The following is a 25,072-nucleotide window of genomic DNA, read 5'->3' as shown; positions in this document are numbered from 1 at the left end:
CAGGATGCATTCCTTTGATTCTTAGTGGGACCCTGGTCTTCCAGAGTGCCTCATTAAAAACACACTTCCTAGGCAGGGTCAGACCTCGGCCTTTCCCTCCTACCTTGGGATTGGAGCCTTAAAGCAGTAGAGGTTCCTCACTTGATTAGGGTCCCGAAGCCTTTTGGGAATCGGATGAAACTTTGGACTGGCTCTTCCCCCAACTGCACGTATGTGAATGCACAGAAGTCCTGACCGTACCCTCAGGGGCCCCCGAGGTGCACATTGGTCTGAACCCGGGCCTCATTGGTCTTCCCTATTAAGGATGAAACCCAGGGGAAGTGGGTGGGGCTGAAGGGACTCCAGAGAGAGGCTCACCCTTGTCTCTGCATGTCTGCTAAGAGCCAGGTCGGCAAAGTGCACGCCTGGTTAGGCACGCCGGGCTCCCGGCGGGGATCACATGCAGCCTCTGCCTTGGGAATCCCACTGGGTCAGTGAGGAGAAGGACTTACCGCAGGCAGCCGGGCCCAGCCTCTCGCCACACGCTGCCTCATTACCTGCCCTGGGCTCCAGGGAGATTGTGTTCTTGTAATTCAACCTCCCGTCCACCCAGCCTAAATCTGACCACCATTGCTTCCTGTCCGATGGCCTCTAGCTCCCTTGACTTAACTGTAGAAATCTTCCACCCCCTCCTAAGTCCCAAGACTGCAACCCCCACCACTGCTGGTCTATTCGGGAAAGGCCAAAAGGAAAAGGGAGCCATGCCTCGGTGTTCGCCGGTACTCAGCCCTGGCGGTTCAGATGCGCTTTTGTGTTTCCTGCCCCGTCCCGCAGAGTGGGTGGCCATTCCCACTAAGCACAGGGAAGTCATGCACCCAGGTCACTCCCAGATCACCAAGAGGCGGTGCTGGGTTTCTGACTTGGATCTGGCTTGTTCCAAACCCATGCTCTGGGTCTCGTGAGCCTTCCTTCATAGGCGGGGCATGCCCAGAGCCCAGAGGCCGTGGCCTCCTGGTGCCTGGAGAGGCCCCAGGGACTGCAGGGAGAGGCCTGGGCGGGACCGAGGCACAGTGAAGAGTCACGTCCTGGCCCGATTCCCGGCCTTGGTTTACTTAACCATCAAGTAAGCTAGCAGTGCCTTCCTCACCAGGTGCTGTGAGTTAGATCAGAATCTGTAAAGTAGCATGGTGGCTGGTTCTAGAAATGCCAGCCATATTTCTCCAGCTCAGTGGAACCCATGTGACCCTCACCCCTGTGAGCCCGTGGTTCAGACCAGCTGGGGTGGTACACGTTAGAGCAGATGGCATGTCAGAGCTCCTAGGGCCAGGGCTGTGACTGCCCCCCCCTGGCCCCCCTCCCCAGCCCCCAGCCCCACCCGCTGCGGCCAGACCCAGGGGACCAGCCCTCGGTCCTCCTGGGCAGCCCAGAGCTGTGGATGCAGCTGGGCCAGGCAGTCCATGAAGGGGGACTCCTGGAGGCTTCCCAAGCCTTCCTTCTCGGCTGGCAGCTCCCCTTCCCCGGCCTTTAGCCTCCTGGTCTCTCGCAGAAGAGCTGAGAGCAGGCTCTTCATCTCCACTCAGCTGCGCATCTAGGCAGCCAGCAGCCAACACTGGGTGGGCAAGAGCTCTGGGCAGCCGCCGGGAGCCCTGGAGCCCAGCACCTGCTGGGGGAGGCTGGGAGGCAGTGAGCTCTGCGGGAGGCACGCAGTTAGGCGGGGAAGTGCGGGGGCGGCCTGTCTCCTTGCCGAAGGACCAGGAAGGCCTTCCCTTCTGCGAAGAACAGCTGCCCAGAAGGGTTCCCCTGGTGCCGCCCTGCTGGTTTTCAGGGACAGGTGTAGCAGGGCGTGAAGTTACACATGAAACAGAACTTCCTCGGCGTGGGAGCAGCACCAGGAGCCCGAGAAAAGTTCACCTGGGGATGGCCAGGTCCTTGCCAACCATGCCAGGTCCTTGGGGAGCCCAGCCATTAGAAGGTAGCGGGATCCAGGATCGGGATAAGCAGGAGAAAGAAAGGGGATCAGTACATAGTGTGTGGCTAAGAGTAAGGGCGTCCGGGTGGTTCAGTCGGTTAAACGTCCAACTCTTGGCTTCAGCTCAGGTTGTGATCTCACAGTTTCGTGGGTTCGAGCCCTCGCATCGGGCTCTGCAGTAGCAGCATAGAGCCTGCTTGAGATTCTCTGCCTCCCTCTCTCTCTACCCCTCTCTGGCTTGCACTGTCTCTGTCTCTCTCAAAATAAACTTAAAAAAAAAAAAGCGTAAGGGTCTGAGACTCAGGGTTCAAATCCCACTCCCCTCACTTCCTCTGCTGTGATCTTAAGCAGGTTATTTAGCCACTGTGTGCTTCAGTTTCCCCGACTGTAAAATGGGCACAGTATTTACATGTCATGATATAGTTTACTATAAAAGTAACCACCTGGTTCATGGCCTTGTTAGGGTTCAAGGAGCTGTGACCTGTCACAGGCTCACGATGGTGCCTGGCAAGCCAGGCACCGTGTGCACCATTGAAGGAGCACAGAACTTCGCAGTTGAGCCAATACACAATCATTAGAGAGTGAGAGCAGTTGGTTTTTGGTTGGGGGTGTATAATCAACATCGCTTGGCACTGCTCACTACACTTGACCCCTCAAATCCTATGGGACAAGGCCATCTCTTGAAAGAGAACTGATGTCCCACCAGTTTAAAGCATGAGGGCTTATGATTTATCTCCGGTGAACCCCCAGGGGGTGGAGGAGCAGCCCCCTGTTTGGGAGAGACCCACAAAAAGCCAGCAGCGGCACCTCAGCCATTTGGGGTGGAGGATGGGGAGGGGAGGTCCCTCCAGGAGTGTTGAGGGACGTTGGAGTTGAGATTGAAGCCATGAAGGGAAGCAGAGGGGTGCAGTGGGAGGGGACAGCCACGGGGCCTAAGAGAGCCCTGGAGTGAGGCTGGGCCTAGGGGCAGCAAGCTGGGCTGGGGAGTGGTGACTGGAAGTTCTGCAGGAAGGAAAGGGACTGTGACATATGTCATGTGGTCCCCTTGTCTGTGGAGCCCTGTCCTGGCACAGAGGGACAGGTGGGTGGGTGAGGCGGTGGGGCCCGGGGAGGAAGGCATAGTGCTTGGGGGCTGGATGGAGCATTTGTTCAGAGCAGGCTTGGTCTGTAGATGGAGGCATCAAGGGCCAGCGGGTCTGCCTCGCCCTTGCACATGTGCACACACCTCTGTGTCTCTGCCCTTTCTGAGGCCACCACCCTGCATTCCTTTCCTACCATGTCTCCTCACATGCTCTTCAAGGATCAGCTGGGACCGATCAGCCTAGGCCAGGCTGCCCCGGGGGTGTGGCAGAGGGGACCCTAGACACCCAGCCATCTGTCTGCGGCCCCCACTGCTCACCTGCGGGATGCTCGGCCCCCACAGGCTCCGTGTTTCGAAACTGCACACAAGACGGCTGGTCAGAAGCCTTCCCCAGGCCCGACCTGGCCTGCGGGGTCAATGTCAACGACTCATCCAATGAGAAGCGGGTAAGCCTGTGCACCCTTCTTTCCCGGGCTGGGAGCCTGCGGGGAGGGGAGAAGTCCCTGGGAGAGGACAGAGTGGAGCCAGCCCGGGGTCAGGGGACCCGGGACCCCACCCCGCTCATCATGCGGGGTTTGCTGGGCCTGCCTCGCTGCCCGAGTCTGTCAGTGTGGAGATGGTGTTCGTGAAGATGGCGGTGAAGGCAGTGAGAACTGCCCTGTGCAGCCACGAGACTGGGGGGGAATTAATCATGAAACAAAAGAGTGCCAAGGTGGCTCAGTGCCTGGAGCCAGACTGGTGAGTGTAATCCTGGCTGTGACCTTGGGGGGTGGGGTAGGGAGGACTTAACTTCTCTGTGCCTCAGTTTCTCCATCAGGGAAATGGAGCGAATGATGGTTCTGACCTCACAGACTGGGCAAGAGACCACAGGGAGGGGCTGAGAAGGGTGCCCGGTCATAGTAAGTGCTCAGTGAATGTTTGCTCTCGAGGAGACCTGGGCTCTGACCCGAGAAGAAGGGAGCCCAGCTGCTGCAGGGCAGGTCTGGTTTGAGAGAGGGCGCTGAGCTGTGGACGGAGCTCTTGGGGGGTCTCGAGAGGCCTCCCTTAAAGTGTCCGTGAGGCTCAGGGAACCCTTCTGTCCTCACTTTTCCTGCCCGATTCGTACACATCCTCCATGACTTCATTCCTGCCCATCAACTCCAGAAAGCCCTTTCTTCCCACCCCTCACCCCCAGGAAGGGCCCCCTTAATATGCTGTGTTGGCTCCACTGTTACCTACTACGTTAAATGAAACCATCCGCATGTGCCACGGGCATCCGTTTCTCTCACTAAAGTGCGAGCTCTTCAAAGGCATTAATTCACTTAACATGTATTAAGCACCTACTGTGAGCCAGGCGTGGGGATATTGCAGGGACCTATCAGAATCTTATTCGTTTCCAGGCCCCCAGTGCCCAACACAATGCCTGGCACCTACTAGGTGCCCAATGAATGTTTATTGTTGTACTGAGCACCTACTGTGTGCCGGCTTCCTGATGTACAGTGTGCTTTTGCAGTTTCCATGGGTTAAACTCCCCAGTGGGAATACGGATGGAGAAGCATGCTTGCCCCTCGGAGGAGGGGGGGGTTGTGTTGGAGAAGCATGGGGGGCACGCGGCAGAACGAAGGGAGAAAGGATGAGGTTGGGACCCAGACCATACCCACTTCTGAACTTTTTCTAAGATTCCTCTCTCTAGCCAGTCAGTCCTCTGTATGAAAAGAGGCTGATGGAGGGGCGGGGGGGGGCGGGGAGGGCAGCACATTGATGACTCGAGTTTCTTCCCTCCTAGGGCTTGTCATCCAGTTGGGGGGAGACACATGAAGCCTTCAGATCTGGCCAGAGTGGGGTAATTTAATAACAAGACCCAACAAAGATTGATCAGTGGGGACAGATGGTCGCAGAGGGGTGGTGGGCTCTGATCCCTGCAGATCACCATTTCCATCATGGACTTACATGAGGACAGGAAGTTTACGTGTATCACCCTCCATAAAACTAAGAGGGAACATTCTTATGATGAGTGCTCAAAAGAATGCTTTGGGGTGCAAGAAAGAAGTTTCCAACTTGCCTAGTAAACCAATGTGGCTCATGGAACTTGGGGTGCAGAGACTGGCCTTCAGGACTCTTTAATAAAGCATCACTAAGAAGCTGCCCGAGTACCACGTTCTTTCCATTTCTCCTCCTGCTGTCCTCATGGCTCCTTCCCCAGGCTGGCACCTCCCTCCACGTCAGACGATGCCGTTGGTGACCATAGCCACAGACTGCCCCGTGCCTGCCTGTCCCGGAGGAGGGATAGCCCAAGCTCCTATGGCTCCTTCCTGAGAGCAAGAGCTGCTGTTTTCTGTTTTGTTTTGTTTTTTTTAATTTTTTAAAATTTATCTATTTATTTTGAGAGAGAGAGAGAGTCAGAGAGAGCACAAGTTGGGGAAAGGCAGGGAAAGAAGAAGACAGAGGCTATAAAGCACACTCTGGGCTGACAGCAGACAGCCAGATGCAGGGCTCAAACTCACAAACCAAGAGATCATGACCTGAGCAGAAGTCAGACGCATAACTGAGCCACCCAGGTGCCCCTAGAAAGTTTCTTTACCAAACCCCAGCAAGCTGTCTTCACATCTCAGTGGCCCAAAGTGACTTGAGCCTTCTCACCCCTCGACTGTCCCTGGCAGGGGGTGGGATACAGATAGGCTTAGGCCAGTGGTTCTCAAACCTTCTGGCCCTGGGACCCTTTTACACTCTTGAGAGTTATTGAGGGGGCGTCTGGGTGGCTCAGTCGGTTAAGCGCCAGACTCCAGCTCAGGTCATGATCTCACGATTCGTGAGTTTGAGCCGCGCATTGGGCTCTGTGCTGACAGCTCAGAGCCTGGAGCCTGCTTCAGATTCTGCATCTTCCTCTCTCTCTGCCCCTCCCCTGCTTGCACTGTGTCTCTTTCAAAAATAAATAAGCATTAAAGTAATATATTTTTTTAAAAAAAAGAATTACTGAGACCCCAGGGTGGTCTTGTTTTTGTGAGTTATGTCTCCTGAAAGCACATTAGAGACACTGTTGGCTTAGACTAATCAGCCGTGGAAGAACGAAGCCTAGGGCCTTAACCATGATATTCATCCAGGGTTGAAACTGTAGCATTTCCAAACAAGGAACTGAAATTTAACAAAGATAAATGCAAAGTTTGGGCCTCACTCAGAATGTTAATTGGCCAAAAGTAGTGGAAAGGAGACTTACCTTGGCTTCAGCTCACATAAGAAATATAAAAAATTAAAATTCCTAAGATTGGGAGTGTTTCCAGACCACACAAGTTATTGGTGCCTAGATGTTGGTCCACAACCTTTGTCTTTTATTCAGAGATTTGAATCGTCCTATTTCTTATTGTTGAAATGCCTTTTTATCTTTTAATCACATGGTCATGATGGAAATATACATTTGTTGGTCATCTTTTTTTCAATACTTGGCACATACCACTCCATCCATTGACAAAAGCCAAGAGTGGATTCAGACTGGCAGAAAGACCAGGCTCTGTTTGGGTATATCAACTGAGGTTTGCTTACCTAGAGCAGAGGTTTGAGCCAAATCCAGCCCACCGCCTGCTTTTGCCAATAAAGTTTTGTTGAAACATAGCGAAGCTTGGGGTGCCTGGGTGGCTTAGTAGGTTAAGCATACGACTTTCGCTTAGGTCATGATCTCGCGGTTCGTGGGTTCGAGCCCCGCGTCGGGCTCTGTGCTGACTGCCAGCTCAGAGCCTGGAGCCTGTTTCAGTCTGTGACTCCCTCTCTCTCTGACCCTCCCCAGCTCATGCTGTCTCTCTCTCTCTCCTAGAAATAAATAAAACATTAAAAAAAAAAAAAGAAAGAAAGAAACAGCCTGTTTGCACTACATGGGCAGAGTTAAGTAGTTGCAGGAGACCAAATGGCACCCAAAGTCTAAAACATTTATTAGCTGTCCCTTTACAGAAAAAGTCTGCTGACCCTGATCTAAAGGATATAGAAGGAAAGTGGCCCAGCCAGGAAACACAGCAGAGAGACAGGCAACTTGAGCTGGGGCTTCTGGGCCTGAAGCCGTGTGGGGAGTGGTGCACTTTTGTAGATTATCGAGGGCTGGCACCCTTCAGTCCTATTGGGCCTCCTGGGAGCAGGGCTGTTTCTGGGTCAGAACTTAAAAATGTAACACAGGAATAAGTAGAGATGGCTGGCATCCTGAGGGTCCCCTGACGACAATAAACCCAGCCACAGGACATGTCACTGAACACCCCTACGTGTCATCCATGCCTCCTCACGCAGCCACCGACTGGCCCAAATCTGTTTCTGAACTGAGAGGTGCAGAACCAGGGTCCTTAGGAGTGAGGCTCATGCCCTCAAGGATGGGGCTCCTCTCGCCCATGACAAGACTATCGGCTGACACCTTGGTCCTCTAATTTCTTGACATTTGACTGCTCCTTAATGTCCCAAAGTCTAGGCACTCTGATCTAATGCAACCTACTGGCCTCTTGGGCTCTCTTTCTTGTCCCTGGTGGTGTTGGTTGGGGAGGGGGGAGGAAGTCCTGTCTTCTGGGATCTCAGTCACATTAGTGGGGAAGCTCAATGTCACAAGACAGCCATCCCATCAAAGGCCACCTCTTGCTTTCAGAAAACTTTTGTCACTCCGAGTCAGATTTCTTCCTGGTAACTTCCTCCCACTGGAGCTCACCTGCCAATCATTCTAATATCTCTCTTCCCAAAGTTTGTTGGTTGGTTTCCTCAGGGCATAATGTGCCCAGTTTTTTCATGCCCTTTTCCCTTCTTCAGAAATGTTCTAGTTCATTAATATGCCTCTTAAAATAGCATGATGCCCAGAGCTGGATGAAACACTCTAAACATTCCAACTTTGCCTGCTGTCCCTCAATACTTCATTATTGTTACTGAGAACAGGCCTAATGTTTTTTAGCAGCTAGCTTATTCCTCATACTTCATACCATAATCTTGGGCTGATGGCTTATGTTGAAGGGTAGAGGATGGGGGCAGAGGGTGGAGGAGGGGGAAAATTAACATGCTCCGGGTGTCTTCTAAGTGTCAGGCATTAGATACTCTACCTGATACTCTATGTGTTCTTCCAACATGCCTGCAAGGTAGATGTTATCCCCATTTTACAGATGAGGAATCTGAGGCTCAGAGAAGTTAAGTAATTTGCCCAAGGTCACACAGCTGGTGAGTAACAGTCGTGGGTTTGGAACCCTTGTCTCTTGGCTCTGAAGCCTGTGTTCTTTCTCTGTAGTACATTTCTTAACACCACAGAGCTTGGGCCATTTGAACCTCAAGGTCATTTTCATATGAACAGCTGTCCGCAAAGTTTCCCCACTACTATTCTTGTGCCTGTTGTTGTTTTTTTTTTTTTTAAATCAATTACCCTTTCCTTCTGATTATAACATAGTACTTACCCACTGGAGAAAAAGCCTAGAAAAAATACAAATAAAAATAACCACTCTAGCCACAAACTTATCATCCAAAGTTAACCGTTGTTAACCTCTAACACATCTGTTTATAATCTTTCTTCTACGCATGTTTGAGATCGAATCACATGAAATGGCCGGTATGCAATCATTTGATCTACAAAAACGGGCAATTTCATGTAAGCAACCTAACACTTTTTTTAAAAACATACAGGAGGAATCACATTGTACATGTAAAACTTATACTCTGCTTCTTCACGTAATTTTACACTCTCAGCATGTTCTGACCTCATTTAAAACTCTTGGTACACTGCTGCATTGCAATGGTGGCATCCCATGAGAATAATTTGATTTAAAATAATTTAGTTAATTATCCTGTTCTTGGACATACAAGTACTTTTCATCACAAACAGTTCTGTGATAAACATCTTGATACATAAATATGTGTTTCCGTTTGTGCTTACTTCTTAGAGTTAATTCCTAGGGGTAGAAAGGAAGTCAAAGGAATGCATATCTCAAAAGTTCTTGATACTTTCCAGAGAGATCGAAGCAATTTTTGCTCCCACTATACCCTTGCCTTCATAGAATATTATTACCATGAAATATTTGTTAATTTGATTGGCAACAGATAGTATAGCGTTGTTGATTTAATTTTCCTTTTCTTGATTCTTTTTAAGATTGTCTACAATTTATTTTTTGAACTTAAAAGATATAGGTCTTAAATTTATCTTCACATCCATTCCTTTGAGATCTTTCTTTTTTTGTTGTATTGGTTGTTTAAAGTTTATTTACTTTGAAAGAGAGAGGGAGTGAGAAAGCGTGTGTGCGTGCACGAGCAGGAGTGGGGCAGAGAGAGAGGGAGAGAGAGAATCCCGAGTAGGCTCTGTGCTGTCAGCACGGGGGCTCAATCCCATGAACCGTGAGATCATGGACTGAGCAGAAATCAAGAGTCAGACACTCAACCAACTTGAGCCACCCGGGCGCCCCTCCATTGAGATCTTTCTGAATCAAAGATGAGTCAGTAATGTGAGGTGGCTGTTGGCTGCATTAAGTAAATGTCTGCTTGGCTGCATTAATGTAAATGCAGTGTACAGATTGGGGGAGGTGATGGTCCGCTCTACTCCTTCCCGTTCAGAGAAAACACTGGAGCTTTCCAGCTACCAGTTCTGGGTGTCTTATTCAGGAAGGATATTGACAAATTGGAGCATATTAATTGAACAGAAGGATAAAGGATTGTGGAAAGATATTGAAGACACAGGCCAAATGTAATGCTGAAAATATACAGGAGAGATGAGCGAGTAGAAAAGCTGTATTAAGAAATGGCAGGGGCGCCTGGGTGGCTTAGTCGGTTAAGCGTCTGACTTTCGCTTGGGTCATGATCTCGCGGTTCGTGGGTTCGAGCCCCGCGTCGGGCTCTGTGCTGACAGCCAGCTCAGAGCCTGGAGCCTGTTTCAGTCTGTGACTCCCTCTCTCTCTGACCCTCCCCTGCTCACGCTGTCTCTCTCTCTCTCTCTCTCCTAAAAATAAATTAAAAAAAATAAATAAATAATTTAAAAAAAAAAAGAAAGAAATGGCAGATCTCTCTAAGATCTTTGCAACTCTTCTAGAAGTCCAAAACTATTCTAAATGAAAAGTTTATTTAAAAAATATATATAATGACAGAGGGGCACCTGGGTGGCTGAGTCAGTTAAGCTTCTGACTTCAGCTCCGGTCATGATCTCACAGTTTGTGGGTTCGAGCCCCGCATCGGGCTCTGTGCTGACAGTTCAGAGCCTGGAAACTGCTTCGGATTCTGTGTCTCCCCCTCTCTCTCTGTCCCTTCCCAGCTCATGCTCTGTCTCTCTCTCACAAAAATAAACATTTTTAAATTAAAAACAATAATGACAGGGGTGCCTGGGTGGCTTAGTCGGTTAAGCATCCGACTTTCACTTAGGTCATGATCTCGAGGTTCGTGGGTTTGAGCCCCGCGTCAGGCTCTGTGCTGACTGCCAGCTCGGAGCCTGGAGCCTGTTTCAGTCTGTGACTCCCTCTCTCTCTGACCCTCCCCTGCTCATGCTGTCTCTCTCTCTCTCCTAGAAATAAATAAAACATTAAAAAAAAAGATTATAAAAAACAACAATAATGACAGGTCTTAGGTACAAGACAAATTCAGTTTAAGTGGCTCCAGAAGCAGAATCAGAACCAATAGCTACAATTTAAAATAGCTTTGAGTCTCACATGAGAAAAAACTATCAACTATTTCGCACTGTTGTATCCCAGATGACTTCCTCAAAAGGCAGAAGGCAGTGAGCACTGCATCCCTGGAGGTATGCCAGCAAAGGCTTGAATTCAGGGTGGGGGTAAGCTTACAGCCCTACACATGGGGTAGAACTTTGAATTGGCATCAGATGATTCCCAGTATCTTTACCAAAGCCAAGTTGTTCCGAGTCTCTGAGTTGATGTGGGTGGAGTCTGACCAGCACAGCGTTAAGCACTGCAGGGCTCAAGCGTCCTAAGCAGGTATACCGCGAGGCCGGGGCTGATGCATGCCTCTCTCTGCAGCACGAGTACCTGCTGAAGCTGAAGGTCATGTACACCGTGGGCTATAGCTCCTCTCTGGTGATGCTCCTGGTTGCCCTCAGCGTCCTCTGTGCTTTCCGGTGAGAACACACTGCCAGCCCTCTGTCTCCATAGCCTTCCCCAGACACGGAATTGGGCTGTCTTCAGATTGCTCAGGCCAGAGGAAGGAAGGTCTGGGTGTTTCGGATTCTGACCCCTTCGGACCCCTTGATCCAAATCTTCCCTGTGGCAAAACACTGATGTCTCTGAGACCCTGTTCGTTCTTTTATGCATTCAACATTGACTGAGTGTATCTAAGAACTTAAGGCACCAGTTGCTTTCCATGAGCGATTTCTGATTTTCACACAATGCTCTAAGATAGGTGTTATGACCCCCATTTTCCAAATATGTTAGCCAGACTCTTGGTTGCAAGAAACGGAAATCCACCTTAAAACGGTTTAAGTAAACAAAGGTGACCTGACGCACATAACTGACAAGGTCAGGGGTCTCTGGCTTTAGGAATGGCTGGATCTAGGGGGTCAAAGGTATCAGCGGGACCAGATTTGTCTCTTCCCGTTTCTCCACTCGGCCTCGGCCTCATCCACAGGCGGGCTCTCTGCAGGGGTGGCGGGGACAACCACCAGCGGCTGTGGGGTTACAGTCCACCAGCTAGGTAACACCTGGACACAGTGAGCCTCTTCTCTACCGGTTGCAATGAAAGGTCCTGGGGGCTGGAGGAGGGAGGGTTGTTCTCATAGGCTGGGCTTGGATCACATGCCCAACCTGAGCCAATCACTGCAGCCAGGGATGGAGTGCTGTGATTGGTCAAGTCCATCGACGGGGCGGGAGGGTGGAGTCCTCCCCACCTGCAGCTGCGATGGGTTCCGGGTAAGAAAGCGTGGTTCTCGCTCGGGAAGAGGAACAAGCAATAGACTCTGACCCCTCCAGCAGAGGAGGAAACAGGCTCTGGAAGGTGAAAAGGCTTCCTCGACGTTGTATAGCTGTCGCCTCTACGGCCCTGCGTTCTGTCCCCCCAGGAGGCTGCACTGCACCCGCAACTACATCCACATGCACCTGTTTGTGTCCTTCATCCTGCGTGCCCTGTCCAACTTCATCAAGGACGCGGTGCTCTTCTCTTCGGACGATGTCGCTCACTGTGATGCCCACAGGGTAACATGCCTGCGTGCCCTGGGGTGTGGCCGGGGCTGCCCGCTTTCCCCAGCCTAACTTTGGAGAGGTGGTAGCCCCTTAGCCCTTCCCGCAAGTCCCTGCTGGGGCTGCACCCAGTGCTTAGAGGAGAGGGCCCAGTGCTGGGTCCCGGCCGGGAGGCTTAGGAAGGGTTCCCTGTCTCCCCATGCACGGCCTGGGTCCTGTATGAGAGCAGTTTGTCAGGAACCCCCTGGGGTCTGCCTTTCAACTCGCAGCATCTGGGAGTGCGTTAGCCATTGTGACAATTAGATCTACAGCAAGGCTTGTCTTAGTCCCAGCTGTGGACAGATGGCGAAGTTTAAAGAGGGTTGAGGCTGGTTGTAGAAAGGAAAGTATGAGCGTATGCCTCGTGTATGTCTGCGCACACACGTCTGTAGGACACCAATCGTTTTGTGAAATCTAACCCCTTCCTCCTCCTGAGTGCTCACAGGAGCCTTATTAGCAATATCACTCTATTGGTTGAGACTCTCCTTGCTGCATATAACAGGAAACTGAACATCCGTGGCTTAAACTGATGGGGGTGGCTTCTCACATAAGCAGCCCACGGATGGCCAATCCAGAGGTGGCACAGTGGCTCCATGATGCCAAGGCGGGCGCAGTCATTTCCCCTCCTTCTGCTCCGCCATGTTTGATTCCGTGCTTTACGCTGCATGTTTACAATAGGACTGCTGCAGCCCCAGGCTTCACATCCATGTTCCAGGCAAAAAAAGAGAGTCAAGATTAAACAGGTTTTCTCTCTGGGCAGCTTTGCCTTTTTACAGTGGGAAGGAACCCTCACCCCAAGACTCCCATCTACATTGCATGGGCTAGAACCATGTCTTGTGACTGCAGCTGACTGCGAAGGAGGTTGGGAGATTGAGGTGTTTCTTTTTTTCGTTGTTGTTGTTTTTCTATCATAGTCTCCCTAGCAGAGGCAAACAGGAGAGAAAGGGACTGGAGATTGAGATTGGTTCAGTCAACCTGCCTATCACTTCCTACACTCACATCTGTGATTCCTTACAGATCTCTTAAGTTCGTACTGTTTGTAGTTGTGTGTGTGTGTGTGTGTTTTCTGACTCAACCTGAGCAGTCCCTGCTGGAGGGCCCTGTCCCTTAGGCAGATTGGCAGGATGAAGTAAGTGTGGGAGTCAGAAGACTTATACTCACACCCCACCGTCTCACTGACCGGAAGTGGGGAAGTCCAGCAATGCCCAGCAAGGAACCTTCTAGGGCTCTACTAAGCATCAGACTCAGAGCCAACCAGGGACACCTCCTGGAATCAGAGTCTATGGGCGGCCATAAGGCAGGAACCACAGCTGGCCAGCAGGACAGCACCAGGTGCCTCTCGTCTGTGGATGTGACCTCGAAGTAGTCCATGCAGCAGCCCTCGGGCCAGCCCAGGAGCTGTCCTGTCCTCAGGGGACAGCTCAGTAAAAGGAAAGGGGACTCCCTGCTGGCGCAGAAGTCCCCTGCCCCACATCCCCCCAGGCATAGCCTCCAGCGATCCCTGCAAGAACGTGCCTGTAATGTCACTGCACCAGGCAAGGCCAACCCTGGCGACCCCATCCAGCGTCTCGAGGTCCCCGAACAGGTGCAGTGTCCCAGTCAGGGGCCGTTTTCACCATCAGTGTTGCCTGCTGACGTAACCAGTACATCCCTTCATCTGCTTCCGGGAAAGAGCATGGAAAGGAGTTTGTTAACCCTTTGCTCGGAAATCCCTTCCCTTCTCTAGGCTTCTTTTCACATCCACATGTGAGGAACTCAGGAGCTGGGCAATATCTGACACAGGTCTACACCTGGCAGCCCATTCCAGAGTTGGAATCTTGTTCCTGCTTCTGTGATGGCCCATTAACCTTTCTGACTGAGCCTACGGGCATGGGGACTTCTACCCTCTAGAGAACTCTGTGGGCCCAGTCTTCTGATAATGGATGGCCACAGGAGATGGCCGCAAACCCCAGAGACTCGGTCTGCGGCCTGACCTCTATTGCACCCTGTCCCTTCCTTTGGGGGTGGCCACCAGAGGGACGCCTGTCGTTACCTAGCCTGGGGCTCACCGGCCTCTCTCCGTCCAGGTGGGCTGTAAGCTGGTCATGGCTTTCTTCCAGTACTGCATCATGGCCAACTATGCCTGGCTGCTGGTGGAAGGCCTCTACCTGCACACGCTCCTCGTCATCTCCTTCTTCTCAGAAAAGAAGTGCCTCCAGGGATTTGTTGCCCTTGGATGGGGTATGTTTCTCTGCAGGGACAACAGCTGTGTGTATGTGGGAAAGGGCACTGAGTCAGAGGATTTGGTTTTGAGTTCCAGCCCTACACGTAGTTAGGTCAGCTAACTTGTGTCATCTTGGGCAAATTGCTGTTGCTTCTTTTTTTCTTAAATTTTTTTACACTTTATTTATTTTTGAGAGACAGAGAACACGTGGGATAGGGACAGAGAGAGAGGGAGACACCAAATCTGAAACAGGCTCCAGGCTCTGAGTCAGCACAGAGCCCAACACAGGGCTCAAGCCCACAAACTATGAGATCATGACCTGAGCTGAAGTCAAGATGCTTAACTGACTGAGCCACCCAGGCACCCCTTCTTTTTTTTAAATGTTTATTTAAATTTTTGAGAGACAGAGAGCAGGGGAGGGGCAGAGAGAGAAAGAGAGAGAGAGAATACCAAGCAGGCTCTGCACTGCCAGCGTAGAGCCTTATGTGGGACTCGAACCCACAAACCGTGAGATCATGATGAGAACTGAAACCAAGAGTCAGACATTTAAACAGCTGAGCCACCGAGGTGCCCCTAGGCAAGTTGCTTCTTGTTCAAGTTGCCTGGCTTTGGTTTATTTGTATGTCAAATGGGAGTTAACAGCTAAAATTTAGCCCCAATTTCTGCCCTGCAAAGTCTCTTACAATTTGATACCATCCAATGCTTATTTCATCTTCCTTAGACATTCCCTTCATATATTTTCACTCTTTCTTCCTTTCTATATCAGGGTACTTTTGATTGTAGAAAATCTGGCTTAGGGGGCGCCTGGGTGGCTTAGTTGGTTAAGCATCTGACTTTCGCTTAGGTCATGATCTCACGGTTCCGTGGGTTTGAGCCCCGCGTCGGGCTCTGTGCTGACTGCCAGCTCAGAGCCTGGAGCCTGTTTCAGTCTGTGTCTCCCTCTCTCTCTGACCCTCCCCTGCTCACGCTGTCTCTCTCTCTCCTAGAAATAAAACATTAAAAAAATTAAAAAAAAAAAAAAAGAAAGAAAATCTGGCTTAGATCGGCTTTAGGCATAAAAGAAATTAATGGGCTTATCTATGTGAAAAGTCCAGGGATCACCAGCTTCAGGTGAGGCTGGATCCAGTAGGCCAACAACATTTCTTTGTGTCTTTCCACTCCACCTTCTGTAGCATCAGCTTTGTCATTAGGCTGGTGCTCCCAGCATAACTGCCAGCGGCTTCCAGGCCACCAGCTTCCTTATTACATCTAATGAGAGAAAAAGGCCATCCCAAAATTCTCAGCAAATACTCTGAGTTTCACCCTGATTAGACCACTTCGTTTCATACACATCCTTGAACCAATCACAGAGACCTGAGGGAATGGGATACACTGATTGGCTTCAGCTATCAGACCACATGGCTTCCCAAAGGAAATTCAGGGTTCCTTTGTAGGAAGGAGGTACATAGTAGTAAGAAAGCCAACTCGGGCTCCATTCCATCTCTTCCTCCTTTCCTTTCTGATCAGTGCAGATGATAACTCCCATTTCCTGAGCACTTACTATGAGCACAGTACTTTACATGCATTATTTAATTGGCACAACAACTTTCAGAAGCTTCTCTGAGAAATCTGGCTCAAAGACGTGAGGTAATATCCTTAGCTCACACTGCAGACAAGGGCAGACCCAAGATTCAAACCAAGACCTGCCTGTTTCCAGAGCCTTTAACTCTTATTCTGCCATTAATGAACATCCAACGATTCATCTGTCCATCCATCCACCCGTCCATCCATCTGTCCATCCATCCATCTTCCATCCATCTATCTATCCACTCAACCATGCACCAGTTGTTCATCTGATAAACATACATAAGTTACCCAGTGGGTTCTGGAAAGATAGCCAGGTTCCTCTGAGTGACTCACATGCTCACAGGGATAGTCATGTGTACCAGCCATTAATTTCACTTGCTTCCTTCTTGGTGCCTTTAATTAAGAAGTACCCCTGCCAGGAATGCCTTGTCTTTTCTGCTTGTCTAAATCCTTACACACAAAGGCCCTATCTCCTCACATCAGGGAAGTCACCTGAGCTGCTAGAGCTCGCTGAGCCCTCCCGTAGACTTTGGCAGCCTAATTAGCACATGACCCTTGGCTAGCGGGAGCTGTAGGGCCCTGCAGATCTTCGGATTTCTGCATAGGCCAGTAGTCCCAGAGGGCTGGGGCACCGGGGACTTGCCGTATGCGGTTGACTACCCGAAAAAAGCACCCAGTTGGGAACCTAGTTCACTGATCTTGACTCCCAGATCTGCCGTGATATTGTTGTATGAACATGGGCATTTTCATGACCTATAATATCGGGATCATAATTTATTCAACTTTCTTTGAGCTCAGAGGGGCTTCTAGAGACTACAAAAACAAAACCAAAAGAGTGCCATCATTGACACAAGATCGAGTACGTTCAGGGTGGTATGGCTGTAGACCAAGGTTCAGTCTTAATAAAGGAGGCATAGTGGGGGGTGGAGGGAGATAAAATCACAAGTGTTTAGAAAGTCTTCCTTTCTTCCTCAAATATTTACTGAGCATCTCTGATATGCCAGGCTGCACAGAAAACAGTGGTTCCTCCCCTCCTGGGCTCTCTGCCAGCTCAGCCATTGGGAGACCGTGAAGGGACTCAGGAAAGTCTCAAGTTCTCCATCTTCCAGAGCCTTTCTCTTGCAAAAGCAGTGGCCCCTTCTCAATTTCTACACAACTTGTCTCCCCAGAGATAGGTTGCTTAAATGAGTACACGCTCACTGTAAGACTTTGCAGAGGAAAAACCAATTAAGTAGAAAAGAGCTTAACCTCGGTCTCATCTGTTGAACATTTGGGGGGGGGGGTTCCTTCCAGAAGATGGTTCCTACGCCATATTCTCCCCCACATTGTTGCACTCATGCTGTACGGAGAATTTTGAATCTTGCTTCTTTCCACTTGCATGGAAGCGTGCTCTGTATCATTCCGCCTCAGCCATAAACATTTTTAACTAGTCTGTGGACATATTTAACTCAATACCTATGATTGGGACATTCAGGTTGTTTCTGATTTTCCACTATTGTAGATTACACAGCGATGAATGCTTTTATGGGCAAAGCGCATTTCCATGTGCAATATGGAATCTTAGAACTAGGATCACTCAGTTGGAAGGAGTGAACATTTATGATGTTTTAAATGCTTCTCCAACACTTTTACTTTTCTCAAGGTGCTGGGGTGTCAGTCTGTGACTGGAAAAGGGTGACCCCTCTGGCTTTTATGGGGATGAACCAAGCTCGCACTCACTGAGCTGGTGGTTCTCCAAGTGAAGCCAGTATCAGAGTCACATGGAGGGCATGTCAAACCCAGCTGGCTGGACCCCACGCCCTCTCCTCTGAGCCAGTTGGCCTTGGGTATAGCCAGAAGCTCTGTACTTCTAACGAGTCCCCAAATGACTCTGATACTGTTAGTCTGGGGACCACACTGAGAACCTAACTCAAGGCATAACCGCTTCTCCCACTTTCTACCAACTCTGTTAAAGATGGAAGACCACGAACAGGTAGCCCTTCAGAGCCCCTGTTCTTTGCCGAAAACACTCAATATTGAGGCGGGAATTTTTTTTTAATGTTTATTTATTTTTGAGAGAGACAATGCAAATGGGGTAGAGGCAGAGAGAGAGGGAGATGAGATCTGAAGCAGGCTCCACACTGACAACATAGAGCCCAATGTGGGCTCGAACCCACAGTCTGCAAGATCGTGATCGGAGTTGAAGTTAGACGCTCAATAGACTGAGCCACCCAGGCACCCAGTGCCTTCCCTAAAGCAGGGAATTTTTTTCTTAATATTCTTTTTATTAAAGTCATGCACATACCTGGTTTAAGGACTTAAATAGGGTGAAAGAAAGCAGTCTCCTGCCCCCACTTCTGCTCCCCAGAGGTAACACCCTCGAATTCCTTAGCTGGCCCTTCTAATGTTCACTGTTGTGTTTCTGAACGAGAGTCTGCTATTTCCTGATTTGTCCATCTGAGGCATTACTGTTTGACTCCTTATGATGGAAAGTAAGGATATAACATTCTCCAGCCACCACCTCCATCCTGCCATTAGGTTTTTAATTTTTGGCTAAGTTCTAGTCAACATACATATCATTATGTCTATGTAAGTGTTGTTTATTGCCAAGCCAAGGCGTAAACTAATGGTTTTACTTCTAATATTTAACCTTTTGTTTCTCACAGAGTCACTTTTTGTTTAAATTTATTTATTTTTGAAAGAGAGCGTGAGCAGGGGAGGGGCAAAGAGAGAGAAGGAGAGATAGAATCCCAAGCAGGCTCCATACTGTCAGTACAGAGACTGATCTGGGTCTCGAACTCACTAAACATGAGATCGTGACCTAAGCCAAAACCGAGAGTTAGACACTTAACGGACTGAGCCACCCAGGTGCCCCTTCATGGAGTCACTTTTAATTGATTGTTTTGTGTCGCTGTTGTTAATTCCCCTGAATTCTCCAACAAAACCGGAAAACCCTCTAATTCCAAATCAGCCAAGGCCCACAGGAGATCTATAGTTCCTCTTGGTTTGGTTTCTTCGTCCTGGATTAGTTTCCTAGGGGTTGCCGTAACAAATTACCACAAATTTTGTGGCTTAAAACAATAGACATTTATTCTTTCATAGTTCTGGAGGCCGGAAGTTCAAAACCTAGGTTCTGGCAGGGCAGATTCCTTCTGAAATGCTCCTTGCCTCTCTTCTAGCTTCTGACTATTGCCGATAGTCCTCGGCATTTTTTTTTTTTTTTGGCTGGTGGCTGCATCATTGCAATTTCTGTCTCCGTCATTATGTGGCCTTCTTCCCTCTATGTGTCCTTTCTCTCTGTGTCTCTCATGGCCTCCTTGTAAGGAGGCCAGTCATATTATTAGGGCGCAGTATGACTGGCATCCTCATACGTATGACCTCTTCTTTTTTTTAAGTTTTTTAAACATTCATTTATTTTTGAGAGACAGAGCATGAACAGGGGGAGCACTGAATCCGAAGCAGGCCCCGGTCTCTGAGCGGTCAGCACAGAGCCCAACCCGGGGCTCGAACTCACAGACCACAAGAGCATGACCTGAGCCGAAGTCAGACGCTCAACCAACTGAGCACGCGGCCCCGCCCCCCCAACTCCCCACGTATGACCTCTGCTTAACTTATTATACCTACAAAGACCTTATTTCCAAGTAAGGTCACACTCCAAAGTTCTGGGTAGTTATGAAGTTAGGAAGGATGCTCTTCCACCCAATGGACCCAGGAGTGTTCTTTCTAGAGCCTTCTGTGCTATTGGGGTTGGTTGTTCCCTAGACTGACTCCACTCTCTTACCCTCGTGCTGAGAAGTTCCTTCATTTTCCCCTACAAATCCTATTCCTTTATTTCGTGTCTCCTCTCTGGGCTCTGCTCCCTGGTTGTGCTGGGGCATACATGCCAATGCGTCTCTAACACAGAGTGCGTGCAAAGCACATGTTTTGGCACTGCATATCTGAAAATATCTTTTTCAACTTTCATATCTAATTTGTGGGTTTGCGAGGCATAGAAATTAGGTTGAAAAATCATTTCCCTCCAGAATTTTGGAGACCTTCTGTTTGGGCATCTGGTGTTACAGGATGTACCGTATTATTGTTTCCCGAGCATTTTGACTCAATGTAAGCTACAGGATCCTCTCTCTGTCCCCCGTGTTTTGAAATGCCATCGGGATGTGCCCCCACGAGAGCTGCTTTCCTCCTTTTTGTTGACATCCGGCACCCCTTTCATCTGGAAACTCACACCCTTCATTGCCTGGACAATGTTCTTACAGCACCTATTTGATTTCTTTGCCTTTGGTTTTTATCCTCTCTTTCTGAACCTTTTAATCAGATGTCCCACGTCCTGCAACTGACCTCTGATGTTCTCATTTCTTCCCTCCAGCTTTTCATTACATGCCTTTTGTGTCCTGCTTTCTGGGCGATTCTTGGTCTTTATCTTCCAACCCATCTGTGGGTTTCTTTAATCTTAGTTATCATATAGTCGATTTCCAAGCCCTCTTCCCTGTTCTTGGAATGCTCCCAGTTTCCAGCTTCCTGTTTGGGTCTTGCAGAGGTAATCTTTTATCTCTCCGATGCTATTCCTTAGAGCTGTTTTGTTCAAGTTCCTTGGCTGCCTGCATGGTCTGTTTCCTTTGGGTTCCTTCTCTCTGATTGTTTTGGTCCCTGTCCTGCAGGTAATCTGCTTTCCTCAGATGTTGGTGACCTTGACTGTTTAAGAATGAGTCACTTCGGGGGTGCCTGGGTGGCTCAGTCCGTTAAGCGTCCGACTTCAGCTCCGGTCGCCATCTTGCGGTTCGTGAGTTCGAGCCCCACGTCGGGCTCTGTGCTGACAGCTCGGAGCCTGCTTTGGATTCTGTGTCTCCCTCTCTTCTGCCCCTCCCCCACTTGACTCTCAAAAAATAAATAAACATTAAAAAAAAAAAAGAATGAGTCACTTCGGGGGCACCTGGGTGGCTCAGTCTGTTAAGTGTCTCAGCCAGTGGTGCTCAACACTGACAGCCCAGAGCCAGCTTGGGATTCTCTGTCTCCCTCTCTCTCTGCCCCTCCCTTGCTTGCATACTTTCTAAATAAATAAATAAATGAACTTAAAAAAAAACAAAAACAAAAAAGAATGGGGCGCCTGAGTAGCTCAGTTGGTTAAGCGTCCGACTTCAGTTCTGGTCATGATATCGCAGTTTGTGAGCCCGAGCCCCGTGTCAGGCTTTGTGCTGACAGCTCAGAGCCTGGAACCTGCTTTGGATTCTGTGTCTCCCTCTCTCTCTGACCCTCCCCTGCTCATGTTCTGTCTCTCCCAAAAAATAAATAAATAAATATAAAAAAGAAGAGTGAGTCACTTGAGAGCTGACTGAAGGGCCTGTGTGTGGGGTGGGTGGGGGGGTGTACTTCACATGTCTCTGGGAGACTGCCCGGGAGGTGGCCTCTGTGTTGGGGGGGTCCCGGCATCACCATCTGTGGGCGCTTTGTCTGGGGCTGTTTGATTCCTGCAGAAAAAAACTCCTTTGATCTCTTCCCTGGGCTGGAGGTGCGTGTAGAGGGCTGGAGCTAGAGTATAAACCTGGCCTCTGGAAGTCTGAAAATGGAGCAGCCTGGGGGCGTGGCTCTCACTGTTCAAGTGCAGACAAGCCTATCCATCAGAGATAGAATGAGCCAGGGCACCTGGGTGGCTCAGTTGGTCTTCAAAAATCATCTGACTTGTGGTTTCAGCTCAGGTCACGGTCTCACAGTTTGTGGGATGGAGCCTCGAGTCACGCAGCCTGCTTGGGCTTCTCTCTCCGCCCCTCCCCCTTGCTCTCTCTCAAAATAAATAAACTTGAAATAGAATGAGCCACACATATAACCTAAATTTTTTAGGGGCACCTGGGTGGCTCTGTTGGTTAAGCGTCCAACTTGGCTCTGGTCATGATCTCGTGGTTTGGGGGTTCAAGCCCTGCATCGGGCATCCCTGCTTGAGATTCTCTCTCTGTCCCTCTCTCTCTGCCCCTCCCCCACTCTCTCTCTCAAAATAAGCTTAAACAATAAATAAATAAAATTCTCTGGTAGTCACAGTAAACACAGTAAAAAGAAACAGGTGAAATTAATCTTAATCTATTTAACCCGGTGTAAAAAGATTGTCACTTCAACATATGTTTAATATAAAAAAACTAACACATTTCACATCCTTTTATTCCTACTAAATCTTCAAAATCTGGTGTCCCTCACTTAATAGCACATCTCCACTGGGACCAGCCACATGTCAAGTACTCACTAGCAAGGTGTGGCCAGTGGCCCCTGCACAGGACACCACAGGTGTAGACTGTCACTCCACCCCTCTTCCCAGCAGGGGCCCTCGTGAGTCTGGCCATGAGCCTCTGAGCCCCTCCTGGCCTTCAAGATCCCCAGGAATCTGCCTCAGTTCCCAGGGCATCCCCGCCGCCGTTGAGGCACGAAGCTACCCATTTGCACAGGGTTTCCAAGGGGGTTCCCGTGCCCCTGTTCACGGCTGGGCTGGGACAACTGTCCCCGAGCCCGTGTGGGTGTTAACAGCTGACTCCCCTCTCTCCTGCCCCCGCCTTTATTTTGATTCTGCAGGTTCCCCAGCTGTTTTTGTTGCTTCGTGGGCCATCAGCAGGCACTTTCTGGAAGACGTTGGGTAAGTGTCTGCAGGAGAGGTAACGAGTGTGTATTCAAACAGGACGGACACTGGTTGGGAGCTGTGTAGGGGAGGCCTGTTTTCCACACCAGGGGCCACAGGCGAGTTCTCTGGGGTGCTGGGCTGGTGCGAGCTTGTAGATGGGCTGCGGCCTTCGCCGCCCCTGCACCCTCCCGCGCCTGCTCCCTCCCTGCCTGCCCTGTGGGCTCCGTGGGAAGGGCAGATGCTGCTCTGTAAAGAAGCTCTGGGCCAAGCCAGCTTTTCCTTCCTCCTGGTTCTTCCCCGCTCTGGTCCTGCCCCCCCCCCCCCCCCCGCGGCCTGGGGGGGTTTGAGAGTCCAGCAGGGGAAGGGCCAGGAGCAGCAGTCGCATTGCCGGCTCCCCACAGGGACATGAGATCTAGTCTTGTTCTCTCGAGATGCCAGGTGCTGAGGACGGAGATAAGCCCAGGAGGGCCTACTGGGAAGGAGGCACATGGAAAGAAGGCTTGAAAGAAGCTGGGAAAGGGGTGCCTGGGTGGCTCAGTCGGTTAAGGGCCCAACTTTGGCTCAGGTCATGATCTCATGGTCCATGGGTTCGAGCCCCGGGTCGGGCTCTGTGCTGACAGCTAGCTCAGAGCCTGGAGCCTGCTTTTGATTGTGTCTCCCTCTCTCTCTGCCTCTCCCCTGCTTGTGCTCTGTCTCTCAAAAATAAATAAACATTAAATTTTTTTTTAAAAAAAGAAAGGAAAGAAAGAAGCTGGGAGAAAGTGAGACAGTGACAGAGCCTCTCAGAGGCAGTTTCTCTTCGCGATACCGACCTGGCCAGGCCAGTGTGCATGTTAGGTTGGATTAGGCTTACAAATGCTTTGGAATCCAAATACGGCCCAACATAATGGTTTCAAAGAATTATTTTAATTGGGTGAATTTTATTTTTTTTAAAAATCTGGATTTTTAGCTTCTTTGGAAAGCATGAGAAGTTCTACCAACGTTTCTCATTTTTCCTTGTGGCAAAAATCAGCTGAAGGAGCCTTGTGGCTCCTGAAGCCATGCACATGCTCTCCCATTTGCCAAGGACCCACTCCACATCTAACATGCTAGGGTCCTGTGGTCACATGTGAGTCATCCAGCCACTTTGCTCACTGAGGTCACCTGCCTGGCCGTAGTGAGCAGTCGAGAGTTTGTCACCGTGCTAGCTTTGGGATCCGGGATCTTCTGGCTCTCAAGTCCCATTCACGTCTGCTGCCCCAGACACTGACTGGGTGTGCATGGAGACGGGGTGGGGGTGGGGGGTGGGGGGGGTGCTTCGTTAGCCTCAGAAGCGCTCCTGGGCCTCAGCAGAGGGTCAGTTCTGATAATGCCTGGTGCCCAGCCTGTCATACTCAGGGTCACCAGCGTGGGCCGTTCATACGAAAGCCTCTTCAGAGGGCTAGTCCTTCCAGGTTGGCTCAGCCCTCCAGGCTTAACGATGCCTGGCTGTCCCTCCACAGGTGCTGGGACATCAATGCCAACGCATCCATCTGGTGGGTCATCCGAGGGCCTGTGATCCTCTCCATCCTGGTGAGCGGCCATCTTCCTGAGCTGGGCTCTGGTGGGAGAGAAGGGAGCAGTGACTGGCCTGGACACAAGGCCAAGACACAGGGCTCCCTTCAGCTGAGAAAAGCTGAGTGAGGCGTGGTCTTGGCCTTCGGGGTGCCAGTGGGAGGTTGGGGAGGAGATACAGGAGTGACTAAGGATGGGGAGCCCCAAGGGTCCCAACTGGGCTGCCCTCCAGAACCCCCTGGGTGCTGTAGAACAACCCTGGTGGCCAGGGCGCCTGGGTCCCACAGTCGCTGTGCATCTGACTCTATTTCAGCTCAGGTCATGATCTCACGGGCTGTGAGCTGGAGCCCTGCATCAGGCGCCACGCTGACAGGCAAAGCCAGATCAGGATTCTTTCTCTCCCCGGGTCTGTCTCTGTCCCTCTCCCCATCTCTTTCTCAAAGTAAATCAATAAACATTAAAAATATATATATATTGACAGCCAGAGGTTCTGCTCTCGTTCTGGGGAGGGGCCTGGGCACTAGTCTCTGGTTCAAGTTCTCAAGTGCTTCTCCACTGCAGTCGGGGTTGGGAGCCCTGGAGCTGAGTCCCCACTGGCTGGCTGATGACCTTTTAGGGGCAGTTGGGTGAAGGAACCATCTCATAACTGCCTTTTTTTTTAACATTAAAACAAATTTTTTTTTTGAAGTGGGGGGAGGGGCAGCGAGAGGGAGATAGAGGTTGACAGCAGGGAGCCCAAACTCACAAACCGTGAGATCGTGACCTGAGCTAACGTCATAGACTCAACCGACTGAGCCACCCAGGTGCCCCTTTTGAACATGTTTTTAATGTTTGTTTATTTATTTCAAGAGAGAAAGCAAGTGCACCTGTGTGAGCAGGGAAGGGGAAGACAGAGAGAGAGAGGGAGAGAAAGAATCCCAAGCAGGCTCCATGCCGTCAGCACAGAGCCCTACATGGGGCTTGATCCCACGACTGTGAGGATCCCATGACCTGAACCAAGAGTCGTATGCCTAACTGACTGAGCCACCTAGATGTGCCCCCCCTC

General features: G+C 50.2%; 1 protein-coding gene across 1 annotated transcript in view; it reads left to right on the top strand.

Annotated features, from left to right (window-relative positions):
- The window catches only part of SCTR (secretin receptor), a 74,472-nt gene that overhangs the window by 39,046 nt on the left and 10,354 nt on the right, over positions 1 to 25,072 (top strand). The window contains exons 4-9 of the mRNA XM_039234915.1: positions 3,372 to 3,475; positions 10,961 to 11,058; positions 11,995 to 12,127; positions 14,218 to 14,371; positions 22,449 to 22,509; positions 23,976 to 24,045. Of these exons, the coding sequence (XP_039090846.1) occupies positions 3,372 to 3,475; positions 10,961 to 11,058; positions 11,995 to 12,127; positions 14,218 to 14,371; positions 22,449 to 22,509; positions 23,976 to 24,045 (620 nt within the window). The remainder of the gene's footprint in view (positions 1 to 3,371; positions 3,476 to 10,960; positions 11,059 to 11,994; positions 12,128 to 14,217; positions 14,372 to 22,448; positions 22,510 to 23,975; positions 24,046 to 25,072) is intronic.

This window comes from Hyaena hyaena, unplaced genomic scaffold, assembly GCF_003009895.1.
Source record: "Hyaena hyaena isolate Hyena2069 unplaced genomic scaffold, ASM300989v1 scaffold_91, whole genome shotgun sequence".
NCBI lineage: Eukaryota > Metazoa > Chordata > Mammalia > Carnivora > Hyaenidae > Hyaena > Hyaena hyaena.
The sequence above is the reverse complement of the archived record's forward strand: the minus strand, read 5'-3'. Positions and strand labels throughout refer to the sequence as shown.